Here is a 15,614-nt window from a genome sequence, read left to right on the forward strand (position 1 = left end):
ACTACCATAAACTGATCATTAGTATTCCTGAATGATGCGGTATTTGATGTTTTTAATGGAAGTTACTACTGTCCCTCTACAGTAGAACAAAATGCAAAAGTCTGGAGAATGCAGTAAAACTCACCAGGGAAACGAGGTCGCTGCTGGTTGAAATGTCGGAAAGGTCCTGGACCAGGAGGTCGAAACCTCATTCCTGGCATCGGAGGTCCTGGAGCAGGCATACGGAACATTCCCTGAATCAAAGACAAACTCTTTTAAATACATTCAGGCATGAATTTTAACAAAGTACACATTCACACTTAAACAAGTTGATCTTATTTAATCACAAATAACTATTCACAACCAAGGTAATGATACTGATAGAGTGGGAGAGAGGGTACATGGGCACAAGCTCACACTCACCTTCTCAAGATAGGATGATGTAATAAATATCCCTTAGGTTCAAGCTACATGTATTTCCTAATAATTCTAGCAATTCAAAGAGAAACAAATAAGAATATAGAATCATTTACTTGAACAAAATTACAACTAATACATCAGAAAATGTGCACACTGCAATTTTAGAATTCCCCACAAGGTATTCCTAATAACAAAATCCAGTTCTAATTCAAATAATTACAATTACAAATAATAAATACAATATAAATATACAAGCATTTAAAAAAAATAAGTGCATTAGGTGATTATAAAATATTAGGTGTTTTGCAAGTGTATAGAAAAAAATCACAATTTAAAAAACTGGTAATTTAATGATGATAAAAAGTAAAACAAAACAGAGCAAGTCCATAAGGAGTAGAGCAACCCCTGGCTTCGATGGCATTGATGCAAAAAGGTCAGGACAGTACACTGTACAATTGCATGAAACAGTGGATTTAATTCATGAATTAATTAGTAAACATTAAATAGACATTTCATAAGGTACCAAATGTCCTTGATAGGAGAAAGGGTTGGGTGACCTGGCTGGAAAGGATCAGGCATTAACCTGTTACAAAACAATCTATGCACCGAGAAAGGCATCATAACAGGTCATAGATATTTGTTGATATACCATTGTACCAACGTGTCACAGAGGACTATCAAAGAGGTTCAGCTATCAAATGAAATAATAATACCAGTAGGGTAATAATGATGATGATTAGATTTATTTATTTAGTGTATGGCTAACATCGTCTGGAACTTATAACTAAACCAATTAAATTTGTCTGTATAACACTGCTATGTACACTACTCAGGAAGGGCAAAGATTGATAACTAACTACACAGAGCGGCAATTTTTTAAGACGGGGTATGTTATTTACAAGTAAACAATGAAGTGTTGATTGTTTATTGCACTAGCCTCAATTGTATTTTCCTGCACAACCTGGAAAACACATCGTTGGATGAGCCAAAAATGTTTTCCCGCTCTTGTAGCGCTTATTGTTGTACCTTTAATTGTTCCCCTTTCAATCACACGTGTTTGTAGGACCTTTCTTTGATTGTCTTAATCAGCTTTTTTGAGTAAACATGCCCTTAAGCCCTGAACAAGCTGTGAATGCTGTTGCTTTGGTAGAAGAATGTCGCAGCATGCATTACATTACAGAAGTGTTGAGGACTACACCTTCCACAGTTTCCAGAACTATACAAAGATACAGGGAAATTGGAGGCTTTGCAAGGAGACCAGGATCAGGTTCGAGAAGAACAACATCAGAGAGAGATGACTGCTTGTTACAACTTCAAGTTGTCCGCAAGTGTCACACCACCACCGTTGAAGCACGAAATTGACTCCACCTAGTTCAAGAGGTCAATGTTAGTGAGAGAGCTGTTTGAAGAAGAATGGAAGAAGCCAATCTTAAATCCAAAAAACCAGTTACAGGTCTGGAACTCACCAGAAAGCATCGCACAGCTCAACTACATTTTGCAAGAGAATATCTTGGCTGGACAGTGCAACAATGGAATCAAGTGTTGTTCACTGATGAGTCGCGATTTGGCCTCCGATCACCTGACGGAAGAAAGAGAGTCTGGAGAAGGCCAGGGGAAAAGTATTCCCTTGCACATTCTCATTCAGGACGCCTTTTTATGGTGATTCTGTGATGGTGTGGGCAGACAACAATACAGCTGCAATACAGCAATACAGCAATATCGCACATCGGTATGTAGAGGAAATCCTTCTGGAGCATATTGCGCCTTTCGCTCCATTTATTGGTGATGATTTTACACTAATGCATGACAATGCACGCCACATGTTGCGAGAATTGTGCAAGAGTTCTTGGATGAAACAGGGATTCGTGCTATTGTCGTATTCTATGAACAGGACAGGCTGAGGACTTGGGTTCGAATATCAGATTGACCTTTATATAAAACACTTTCTGACACCATTAAATTCTTAGTCTAATTTATTTAAACAAACTATCAAATATATCCTTCCAATAATATTACATCACACTTGTAATTATTCTCTTCTCAATATTACTTTTATATATATTTATTGAACGAATCAACGACTTCCCGCAATTACGGGTTGCCACAATGGACAAAGTAAAGCATATCAGGATAGAGAAAGATTTTATCACAAAGAAATATAGTGATAATAAGGATTTCTTAGATTATGGAGGTCCGAACAGGTGAGATTTCAGGATTTGTACAGATCCACGTATGGTGGTGGTAACTATTCTTTCAATGCTGTTGATGGGCAGGTCGAACTTTTTCCAGAATTCTACGAACAAGGCAGGTATTGTGCCACGAGTACCAATCATTAGGCCGATAATCTCTACTTCATTCAGCTGGTATTTATTTTTGTAGAACGGAATGGTGGGCGCGTAGATGTTCTGCTTTTCAAGATGAACTTCAGTAGACTAGCCGACATGGTGCTCGAATCGGATAGTCGGATTGATAATGAAGCCTTTCGTGTCGTTATCTTTAAAGGCAATTATGTCAATTCGTCTTGTGCTCCCTGTCGTAGACAAACCATGGACTTCTTCATATACACGGAAGTTTTTGCTACAGAGTTCTTCTGCAATCAGTGATCTTATCTTGTGGTGACGTGAGTTTCTCAGTACTTCGCCGTAGGGGCAAGAACCCAGGACGTGGGCCAGTGTTTCTTTCTCTCTGACGCATCTGCGACAGAAGTTTCCTTCCTGATTCACTTTACAACATTTATAAATTCCCTTCAGTCTTTAAAGTTTCTTAACTAGTTGATACTTATCTCGGGTTTTGAAGCTTCTTTCTTCTTGCTTCTCTCTTGAATCCTCGTTGTGGTGTTCCTCTGAATCTTCCCTGACGGTTTCAGGACTCGAACACAGAACTCTAAGGTGAATGCTAACTGAAGCTACAGTCTCCTTCGAACACTCAGTGAGTTCTCTATGCACTGTCTCTGTACTTTACCCTGTGGAACACTGCTAACCAGTTCTACTGCTTGACAGTCTTAATTGCTGCCTAATTTGATTAACTTCTTATACTGATGTCTTCACTAACTGGTGGCAGGCTCAACTACTGCCTAATCTGACTAACTTCATATACTGCTATCTTCACTGACTTTATTCTACAGTGTCTCTTCTCTGCCAAGTGATCTAGTGCCTGTCCCTTCCCAAGAGAACGTTCCTTTCCAATGTTATAGAATAACTGCCTGAATGAGACCAGGATTACTACCAACAGAATGACACAGAATGACCAGAATGATGCAGAGTGCCCGAACGACCGAATGACCAAATGACCAAATGGCTCCTCTGTCACTCCCCTTTATCATTTCTCTGAGCTTCTGGAACAAGTCATCCCCTACTACTATGTTCCCTCACATTACTGATCTGTTAGTTTCCTATTGGTTACTTCAAGTGTGGTCCCACCCGTCCCATGGATGTACATGTGACTGGTGACCTTCCACAGATTCTTTCTAGAAAGAATTATTGCACCACAGCGTGCGTTCTTATTCTTACAGGGCACCTTGCTACGTGACCAACAACAGGTTTGCTTTTCCTGGTCCACCCTCTAAAAGCTTCTAACTATGACCTTGTAGTCTGTTTACTTGTTTCTCTGACCAATATTCTGACTGCACAAGTTTGCCTCATTCTCAGCTCACTGAAATGTTCCAAGTTGAGACTAGCTTTAAGAGATGCTTTTAATCATAATTGCAATTCTGCACTTATTCACTGCACTGATATTCTATTACACTTACTCATTCACTTCCACTGTTTCTTGCTGTATCTTCCTTTTATATATTACACTTAAATTACTCATGAGTATTAGGGATTTCTGACTGGGAGGTCACGGATCGAATCTCGTTCGATGCGCTCGCCCCATAATTTCCCACGGAAGGACGTGTTGCGAATCGGTGCTCGCGACACTATGGCTTGGCCTGCTCGAAGCCCTGTTTTGAATCCTATTGAGCACGTTTGGGACCAGCTGGGGGGAAAGAGCCTGTCAACACTGCCCAGAGACCCTACAGAACCTACAGAATACCCTTCTGGAAGAATGGGAGATTACTGCATTAATCGAGAACATGGCTGAAAGGTTGAATGCTGTCACTGGTGCAAGACGTGGCAATACACACTTTTGAAGATGCGAACAAAGGTCCCCGAGGTCGTCTCTAAAAGTAAGTGCATTACTTTTATGAGCTTCCTCAATATTTCCTTGAAATGTGCATCTATGGCTTAATTTGTTCAATTTGTTTATAATCGTCTGCAGAACAGTCTGACATTCCACACCGCAATCACAGCTGGGTAAGAATGTCAAACCTTGTTTATACTAGAGCTGGCACATCTTCCACAGTTTGTCCATATTTTGGACAGAACAGATTTTGCAGTGTTCTTGTAGTTGCCTGGTTGAGATACAGGGCAACTTGAGTTCCTTTCGGATAGCACTAGTCTGCCATATTTTTGATCACTGGTATGCTACAGTGATTCCAATATTACTACTCATAGCCTGTGTGATGTGTAATGTAGGTCAGCAGGATCAAAGCTCGTTCTTACTGGTGGCACGGATGTCTTCATGAAAAAGGAGGCCAGAATCAGCAGTTATTTTTGTAAATTTCCTTAAGACAGTACATTCACTTTGCAGAGGGGCAGTCAGAAAGTTGGTGTGTTGCGAAGTGTTCCAATGATGATACTCATGCTCTGGCTATGCTGAGTGTCAATGAGCCTGGAGTGAGTACTGTTAATCCAGCCTGGAGTTCCACAGGGTTCATCAATCCAAAATAGATTTACATGACAGTCAATTACAGTTTATGAATCTAATTTTTATTGTTTCATATTAGCCCACCTGGTGGCCATGATAGTTTAGGCATCAAGTTTATATAAGGTCTGATACCAAAGATAGTCTGTTCGAGTCCTGTTGGTCGAAACAATTTCACTATAAGAGTGTTGCCCAGCAGGGAATGAGAGGTGGTGTTATACAATTCCTAATCACTAGATTTTGTACCAAACACCTGGATTAAATTCCAAACCTCTCCCTAGTGTACAAGTGGGGTGAGGACATGTGACACTGTTGATAGTGATTTGTCTGTCAGATGGGGACGTTAAACCTTGCGCAGACCCCATGGTACTATTTGATAGGAGTAGGTAAGGTGTCGGCACTAAGCTTCACCCTCTCCCTTCCTATCATCATACAGTATATCACATTCATTTCATCTCATTAGTTCCCCTGATGAGGTTGACATCAGGAAGGGCACCTGGTCGTAAAAAACTTGCTACGATGATTCATCTCACTTCATACCCAATCAATGTAGGGAAATGGGACAAGGGCTGGTCAAACATTCTTATAGTTCCATATTGACTATTTGTTACTTAAAAATTCTCCGCTGATCGAGTTGGCTGTGCGGTTAGAGGCGCACAGCTGTGAGCCTGCATATGGAAGATAGCGAGTTCAAACCCCACAATCAGCAGCCCTGAAGATGGTTTTCCGTGGTTTCCGATTTTCAAACCAGGCAAATGCTGGGGCTGTACTTTAATTAACACCACGGCCATTTCCTCCCATCGTCGCTATAAGACCTATCTGTGTCAATGCGACGTAGTCCGACTCGTTGGCTGAATGGTCAGCGTACTAGCCTTCGGTTCAGAGGGTCCCAGGTTCAATTCCCGGCCGGGTCGGGGATTTTAACCTTCATTGGTTAATTCCAATGGCCCAGGGGCTGGGTGTTTGTGCTGTCCCCAAAATCCCTGCAACTCACACAATACACATAACACTATCCTCCACCACAAACACATGGCAGATGCCGCCCACCCTCATCGGAGGGTCTGCCTTACAAGGGCTGCACTCGGCTAGAAATAGCCAAATGAAATTATTATTAATGTGATGTAAAGCCATAGTTGTAAAAGAAACCACCTGAAAAAAGGAAAAATTAAAAACAAAGGGATCCATCTTAGTTAATACAAGTTATATGTATTGAACTTCCAAAAATTAGGATGAAAAGATGGTACATGTTTTGGCTATCATTAGGCCTCCTTCAGCCACAAAAATTAAAATACAATGACAGATAAAATGGTGAACAAGACAAATGATGTAAAGAAAACTGATTTTAAAATGTTTACACAAAAGGTATTCGTGTTAGAAAGAATGGGATATTTTTCTGGACTAGATTCATGTGGACAACATTTTCACTATACTTAATCATCACTTCGTCAGAGAAGAGAACTCATTAGACCCACATATTAAATTCACACTTGAACCTGAAGTCAATAGTTTGTTAATTTTTTTTTTATCTTACTATCACCTGAAACAATAGTTCTGATGAAGAAATTCAGGACATTTGTAGAGGACCTGAACGATCTCCCAAAAATCTTCAAAGAAACTGGTTCAGCAAAGTGAGGTCTCATATTGCCAATAGTGTGTGATGTCTGAGTGGGCTTTCTGTATACTTTGTATGACAGGTTGTCATCATTCCTATTGACTGTGATGTCTGAATAGTTTATTTTCTTGTTAGCTTTTGGTTCCATCATGAACATGAATTGTGTAAAGAATTTAGTGTGTTTAATAACTGCTGTGCATTTGGGATGTCATTATCGTAGCTACATAATTTGTCATCTACGCATCTGCTTGAGTGTAAGATTACTTTTGAATGGTAGCCAGTTAAGAATTTTTTTTTTGAAATTATTTAGAAAAATGGTTTCCAGGTATTCGGTCTTCTTTTTGTTCTGGTTCACATCATTATACCAAAAAGGAATAACCAACTCTGTAAAGTGAAACAGCTAGTGACAGATATTTGTGATGCATTGTATTTTTTCATTTCTGTGTAACCTAACACTAAGAAATCCAATTAACAGCTCAGTTCAAGTTGATGGAGAGACCTTGATATAGACTGTAAGCTTCAGGTATCTAGGATCTCGCCTACAGACTGATGGTGTGATATGTGATGAAGGGCGAAGTAGGCAGCATGGATGAGATGGAGGGAAGTCACAGGCGTACTCTGCTACAGGATGATGCCACTACATCTGTTGCAACATCCAAAATATACCGCATGATAGTACGTCCTGTTGCTTTATGTGTCATTGAATATTGACCAGCTGACAAAGCTGCAGAGCACCAGCTACGCACCATGGAAATGTGTATGCTCTGTTGGTCAATGGGCATCACACTCCTACATCATGTCAAAAAAGACTCCGTCCACCAGCAAATGGGCATTGCACCCATAATTGACAAGGCACGGGAAAAAGATCTCGAATTATATAGTCGTGTCCTGCAGCTGATACAGTTGCTAATTTCACTCACACCTTTGAAATTAATGGGCAACGACCATGTGGACATCCAAAGCAATGCTAGCATGACACAGTAAATGCTAATATGAAGACTCTGAACTTAAGACCATATGATGCCCAAGACCATGCTGAATGGCGAGCCAAGATTAGAACAGCGTACCCTGCACCAGCGGGTAAAACACTAGGAGGAGGAATAAGAAACAGATGTGAACTAGCCATCAGATGATCAAGATCGTTGCGATGTAAAACAAATTTAAAAAAAAAATTGTACTAATGAAATGATGGGTGATGATGATGATGATGATGATGAGTGATGATGATGAGAAAGATGATCTTGAAGCAGTAAAAAATCTACAGCTGGGCCGAATAGCTCAAGTGGTAAAGCGCTGGCTTTCTGAGCCCAACTTAGCAGGTTCGATCCTGGCTCAGTCTGGTGGTGTTTAAAGGTACTTAAATACGTCATCCTCATGTCAGTAAATTTCATCATCTGGCCAAGCAGGCATCAATTTTCGGTGATGAGACAAAGTTTCTCACAGTGCATTGGCACTGCCGGTGGCTCCAAGTAGCCTACGCAGTGGCCTCCATGGTGTGCACTAGCCATGCGTCTTAGTGGGTGTGTTAAGTACCACCTGATGAGCCCAACTTAACACACGGGGGTGAAACGCTGCTCGGTACACAGCGCATGTGAACAAACATACCCACATCTTCTGATTACCTCTCACAATCAACGGGTCAGCCAAGTCAACACCAACTACTTCGAAAATCTTGGCATCTCTCACGCGATCGTTAGGTAGAGGTGGTGTAGAAAACTTTAGTCTCTCTTTCTTATATCTCCTGCAAATAACACATTTTCGCACACATGATCCCACGACTCTTCTTCCATTCAAGATCCAGAATCTTTCTCTGAGAATACCCAACAGAGTCTGTAGGCCTACATGACAATTCTGAACATGAGTACCATGAATAAGTCGCTGAACAGCAGGGTAATCTCCCGGCAAGACAACAGGCTGACGAAACTCAAATTTATCCTCCCTCTCTGATACTCAGGTATTCACTTGCAAAATACCATGTTCATCCAGGATTGGTACAACTGAAGTCGGCTTTTGATCCTCAGATCCTCGATAACTCTCATTCTGGATAAGTTTAATAACTGTTCTTTCGCAGTCTTCCAATTCTGAACAACTCAGCTCTCCACTTTTCCTCCTTGATCAAACGAATCAATCTCACTATCTTGTCAAATCGAGAAAAATATTTGTGGAATGGATCTTCTGTGACGATGAGGCTTGTGGTAGTCTTTCTTCTTTTGTGCATAATTTCATCTTCATTCCTGACGCTGCAATCTGAAGGCCATTCTTCCACTGGGAGGTACAACCAGGGTGACCCCTCCCATCATCTGGAGGTTATAAGTTCTCTTGTCCCACATCCTCGAGTAGGCAGATCAGCAGGATTCACTGCACCACGCACATGTCTCCAAGATTCCTTTTGAGTCAGTTGTCTTATTTCCCAAACCCTGTTCTCAACGAAGACTGACCAAAGGATCTCACACTGTATCCATGTCAACACTGTCGTAGAATCTGTCCACAAGTAAACTGACTCAGCGTCAAAATCTTTTCTCACAGTTGACAACAATCGAGCACTTATTGTTGTTCCCATGAGCTTGAGTCGAGGAATGGTCAGCCGGGGTAAAGGAGCTACTCTTGATTTTGCTTGAAGGAGCTGGACGCAATCTCCTGACTCCATATGTGTACGTAAAAATACCACTGCGGCATATGCATCTCGACTCGCATCACAGAAGACGTGAAGGCTGCGTTCTATATATACTTCAGGGAATTTTCTGGGGATCTCCAACTGATGTAATTCTCAAAGTTCACAAAGCTATTTTCCAAATGTGGTTTTCATTTTCAAAGGTATTTCCGTGTTCCAACAGACCTCATTTATTTTCTGTAGTAAAAGCTTTGGCAGCAGCATAATGGGTACCGAAAATCCTATTGGATCATAAATCCGATGGACAGTAGACAGCACTATCCTTTTAGTTATCTTCTCTTGTGAAATATTTTCCAGAGGCTCACAATTCAAACGAAGCACATCCTCCTTGCGATTCCACATTATTCCAAGGACAGATGACAAATCACAATCTTCAAGCAAAGGATCAGTGCTCTCCCAACCCCTGAGCTCAAACTTGTATTGGGAAAAAACCTCCTGAGCAGTACTAACAAATAGTTTCAGCTCCTCCTCATTTGAGACACTTGTCACACAATTATCAACATAAAAACTGTCCTTAAGCTGTCTAATAATACCAACAGTCACTTTATTTTCATCTTGAGCATCTAGCAAGGCTTGGTCTAGAAGGTGGTCAATCACCGCTGCCAGTAAAAAAGGGCTCGATGTCACTCCAAAAACTACTCGATTGTGCCTATAGGTTTTCACTTCTTCCTTGTCCCACAGGAATCTCAAAAAATCTCTATCTTCTGGTTCTATTGAAATTTGCAGAAACATCTTGCGGATATCAGCAATAACCCCAACTGACTTCTTTCGGAACTGTAGGAGGAGAGAAGGAATTCGTTTGATGAGATTGAGACCCTTTTCTAAACAATCGTTGAGGGAAGGATTGTTACCTCTTCTCGCGGAAGCATCAAAGACTGGTCTCACTGGTGTTCTTGCAGAATTCTTGATGACAAGTCGATGAGGAAGACAATGCCCACAGATTCCAGCCTGATCATCCAGAATTTCTTCTATTATCCCTTCATCAAGCCATCCTTGAAAAACTTTATCGTATTCTTCTAAGAGCCCGTTGCTGTCAAGCTTTCTCTTTGTAATTTCTAGCCGCTTTTCTGTTGTCTCATATGATAGACCTGAGGGCAGATGATCTTTCAGCCACGGAAGTCGAACTTCGTACCTACCATCTTCTTTTATCTGCACGGTTTCCAGGAAATCTAATCTTGCTTCTTCTTCCAGTTGACATTTCTTCTTTTCAGAGGTAGGATCTTCTATCCCCAAAATGTCCAGTTCCCACAGGTCACTCACTTTCTCTATATTCAGCAGAATAGGTGTCGCTTCCCTCTCATCACAACCTGAGCGCTGATTTCTGCCGAATACCGTCCACCCTAATGTAGTCACCATTGCCATCAAATCTCCCACTATTCTACGCTCATTCAAGAGAATTGACCCTGGGAAATCTGCTCCGATAAGGATCTCTATTTCTTTATCTCTCCCCACATCCAGGTGTGACAGTCCCAGTTGCATTACGTGTTCTGCTGTAAGGCGAGGAACTTGACTGCAAATAACAGGAGGGCTAAGAGCAGTCAGTCTCAACTGATTAGAATTATCAAGATTCTGAAGAACAAGTTCAAATACACGATGTTCTACCAGGAGACCCAATAATACCACCAAACACAGCATGGCTCATAGTCACTTTTCTAATCTCCTGAAGACCTAATCTCTCTGCCAGTTCTTTTTTCACGTAAGAACGCTGTGAAGCAGAGTCCAGAAGGATACGCACAAGTTCCTGATTATATCCATGCACTATTTTAACCAAAACAGTTTGAAGATAGACACACGAAGAATTAATGCAGAAATTAGTTACTGACCTAGACTGAGGTGAAGCCTGTGACTCTTTCTCAACTTTCTTTTCTGAAAGATCACACATGACCGGATAATGTTGCCGCTTACACACATTGCAGGAGAGGCAAGCGTAACATTTTCTTGCAACATGCCCAACCTTGAAGCACTTGATGCATGCACCGATCTGGGAGAGTCTAGCTTTTTTTTCTTCGAGAGTCACATTTTTTACCTGCTGGCATTGCGATGAAGCATGAGTCTCTACTTTACAGAAAGCACATGTATTACCTACACCACCAGTGTAAACTAAACCTTGAGCAGTTGGAACATCAGATTTTCTCAAAGGTTTTGATGTTTGAGCTCTACCCACACTAATATCACTCCTAGTTAGCTGCAAGTATTCTTCATTTTCTACTTCAGATTTCAGAAATTCTAACAGTCCTTTGAGCTTTTCTTATGACCCAGCTTCTTGCATATTATCTCCTCTCCTCTGCCACACACGGATCAATTCATCAGTCAAGCAAGACTCTACGAGAGGAAATAGCATAGTTGTCAGTAGTTAGACCCATTGATTCTAGCGTCCTAACATCAACCTCAATTCGATCATACAACAATGACAGGGAAGGTTTTTCAGTCACTAGATTTATAATGTCTCTTATGTAAAGCTCTATTAATAAATCCTTTCGACCATAACATGTTTTTAACAACTGAACAGTTTTACTATAATTTTCAGGAATAGGTGGAAAACCATTCACAAGTTCATAAGCCCTTGTCCCAGGAGTCATAGATTCTCTTAGATAGAGAATATTTTCTGCATCATCCAGCTCGCTACTTTCGTGCATTTGTTTGAACTGTGCCCAAAATGATAACAACTGCTTAATATCTCCCGAGAACTTGACAAGTGATAACTTCGGCAATTTACTAACCAATCTACTAGTCTGAGAAACACTCGAGCTCATGGAAGAAGCATCATACGTTATTTGACATTCACTGAATTTCTCGTACTTACATTTCACTGTTGTCCACTTATCTCGATATGATTCGACTTCTTCATATTCTGCAGCTATATCTTCACCCGTGCCTTCATTGGTATACCAAGCTTCATGGATTCTCTCATCAAGTGTAAACAGTCAATCGGCCTTATCTTCGAGTACCTTAAAACTGGTGAAAACATCTTCCTGCGTCACATTTTCCTCAGCAATCTTGTTCTGGAATATGTTAAACGCTCTTGTAAATAAACGACGTAACTGTGTTCTTTCTTTCAATAATACATTTAAAGCAGCCATGTCTTTACGTCGGTCAAAATCGAAAGGTGTACCGCGAAGCAAGTTTTCTCTTATTTTACCTTCATAGGATTATTACACGGCCAGAACTGTCCTGTCACGGTCGCCAGATGATAATGTTTGTACATATCATATCATATGTCGTGTAATAATTAGGTATCTCAACACATTTAATGCAATACTTAAACTCGCGAATACTACAATTTTTACAAGGACTGATCGATCTACACTTTTTTTTTAAAGGTTACAATTACACTTCACAATAAAACATGACCAACACCAAAACATCAAATATCCTGACAACCATAATTTTTGTTATCATATGTAATTTAATGTTGTAATTATTCCTGCAACATTGTCTTTGACTGGTATACATACCTGTATGTTTTAGTTATCACATAATCTGTTTAATTTTTATTTGGCTGAAGATGGCCACTAAGTGGTTGAAACTAGTCCCAAGACTGATGTAATATCATTTGCTTGATATATTGTATTGTCAATTTATTTCTTATAATTGCACTTCAATATGGAACAAAAATGAAATGTTTAGCTTATAACTGTTAAGACCTATCAAACCATATGGTTTTATTGAGCGGGGATGCCTACTTCATTACATCTGAATTGAATTAATACATATAACACACTTATGGCAACAAAAAACTTCCACTTCACATTTTATACATAACTGTTTGAATAATAAACATTATATACCTTTAAATACTATGCTGTATACTGTGAAATCATAGTTTTAGCACTTTCAGACTTAGAGACTTAGTTATAAATTTCTTCCCGAAACCAGTGTCACTTGTAATATTTCTTGCATGATTGCCAAGTATTGGTTCAAGAATGTTCCAATAATATCAAGGAGTATATCCTGATTACATTCCTCACGTATAAATGTTAGTATGAATTTGCTTACACTTTACAATGTGATATCGGTCACACTTTTCCTCACAGACGGAGCACACGCAGTTGTCATTCGCTTTGTGGTGTCATACATAATTTATGATGAAATCCATGGACTGCTATCCTTGCAATTACATGTCAAAGTTCATAGTTTGCTTCAGCCCATTTCCACTATATCATAGCATGTGTGGCGTAGAATTTGAGCCATAAATGGTACAGTTTTTCCTCCTTTTTTTCAAGTAATTGAGCACTCTGTCTAATGAATGGCAGCAGTAGGTGGAATCTCTGAACTCCTCCATAAAGAAGGGTTCTTAACAGAGCTCGTACACTAATATAGATCGTGTTCAAAGGTACACATTATCTCTGCTTTAGGAACCTTGCCTTTATTTTCTCCAGAGATTTTAAATCACCTAAAGATAGTTGACACCATAGGTAGCAATACGGCTGACTGCAGGGTGGAATTGTTTTAGTGCTCCGCTCATAGAGAGAATTTTTTTTTCTTTACAAGTTGCTTCATGTCGCACTGACACAGATAGGTCTTACGATGGTGATGAGATAGGAAAGGGCTAGGATTTGGAAGGAAGCAGCTGTTGACTTAATTAAGGTACAACCCCCAGCATTTACCTGGTGTGAGAATGGGAAGCCACAGGAAATCATCTTCAGGGCTGACAATAGTGGGGTTCGAACCCACTATTTCCTGAATGCAAGCTCACAGCTGCAAGTCCCTAACCGCATGGCCAACTCGCTCAATACATATAGAGAATTTATGGAGGTCTTTGATTTTATATATCACCAAATGCTGCTGCTCACTCACTGTACATTCTGAAGGAGTGTATTGTCATCTGCAAAGTGATTCCCGGGTAACTGAAGGAATTGGCTAATCCTAGATCTTTACATTATAACGGACACGAGGGACGCACTAATGCTTTGAAGAGCTATCTCGACAATGTTAATTTTTGGCAAGGACAGGGCTAAAGCCTACCACCTAGCTGCAGAAAGACAGAATTGCTGTGGTTGCGCTTTTGGCTTGAAAAGATCTGCATTCCACGGCCTTGAGAGAGTATAACATAGGCAATGACTGTATATAGGCCTTGGCCAGCTAACCTGCCCGACATTGCCCTCTGGTAGTGGTTATTAGAACTACTGTCGACCAGACATACTTGGTCATCTATCAATAGAACAAGGAAAGGAGTGGGATTTTAAAATAATACAAAAAATACTGAAACTGCATTCAAAATTGGAGGATTAGTCCTAGCAACTGGGAGATCATAAGGAAGGATGAAAAATCGTGAGTCTCCCGCTTAAATCGGGAGAGTTGGCACATCTGTGAAGTGAAATATTAATTAACCAACAATTAATGCTTTTATTATTAATTATTACCGTAACATGTACAGTAATTCAATTGGTAGGATTGGTACTTTATTCTCATACATTTTAGGAATTGTTGAATTCTACTAAAGTTCCTGGTTTCCACTTAAAAGCCTTCAATTAGCCCAGGACAAGAAACAACTACGACCAATATTGTCGACGGTAAGTAAAACTGCTTACCTATCAAAATACAATAATGCAACTAACAAAATTTATAGGCATAGTCATTGTTGATTAAAAGATGCCACAAAACTGAGATTAAACTCATTTCTTCCCATTGCATGGATGTGATACTGGTTCTCGGATATACGGACAGATGATGTGGTGTAGGAAAATTCTTGCGCTGCATCGTGCCGTATCACTGGATGATACACAACAAGTTTGGACCCACCTTTAGAAATTTCATTTCTGCTGCCTGCATTGGAGGATATTTCTTTATCACCAGGATATTTCTTTATCCCATGTACCATTATAGGTAAAGAATAAGTCTTGCAGATTATTTCTTTAGTCTCCAACAGTTCATACCTTATAGGGACAAATTACATAACCCAGCATAATACAAAAAGTTCTACTTCACAAACCTAAACCAACTTTCTAAACACTGAGAAGTGTATAAATAAAGAGCAATATTTCAATGAAATCATTAATGTAGATATAGGTCATAATCAGTTTTAATTTCTCTGCTTCATGCAGGGGCAAATTCACATCCAAGGAAGATTTTAGCCTGAACCATAGTACCAAAAACAAGAAATCTGAGACAAGCAGGAGATATTCAATACAGTGATAAGACTCTTTTGATCTGAAGTATATTTCAAATGCCTATATTCTGTAAATATTG

General features: G+C 40.0%; 1 protein-coding gene across 1 annotated transcript in view; it reads right to left on the bottom strand.

Annotated features, from left to right (window-relative positions):
- LOC136876001 (uncharacterized) overlaps nucleotides 1-15,614 on the bottom strand; it is a 262,339-nt gene that overhangs the window by 72,351 nt on the left and 174,374 nt on the right. The window contains exons 13-14 of the mRNA XM_068228298.1: nucleotides 9,639-10,994; nucleotides 125-233 (exon numbers count right to left, since the gene is read on the bottom strand). Coding sequence (XP_068084399.1) covers nucleotides 125-233; nucleotides 9,639-10,994 — 1,465 coding nt within the window. The remainder of the gene's footprint in view (nucleotides 1-124; nucleotides 234-9,638; nucleotides 10,995-15,614) is intronic.

This window comes from Anabrus simplex, chromosome 6 (assembly GCF_040414725.1).
Source record: "Anabrus simplex isolate iqAnaSimp1 chromosome 6, ASM4041472v1, whole genome shotgun sequence".
NCBI classification, from domain to species: Eukaryota; Metazoa; Arthropoda; class Insecta; order Orthoptera; family Tettigoniidae; genus Anabrus; species Anabrus simplex.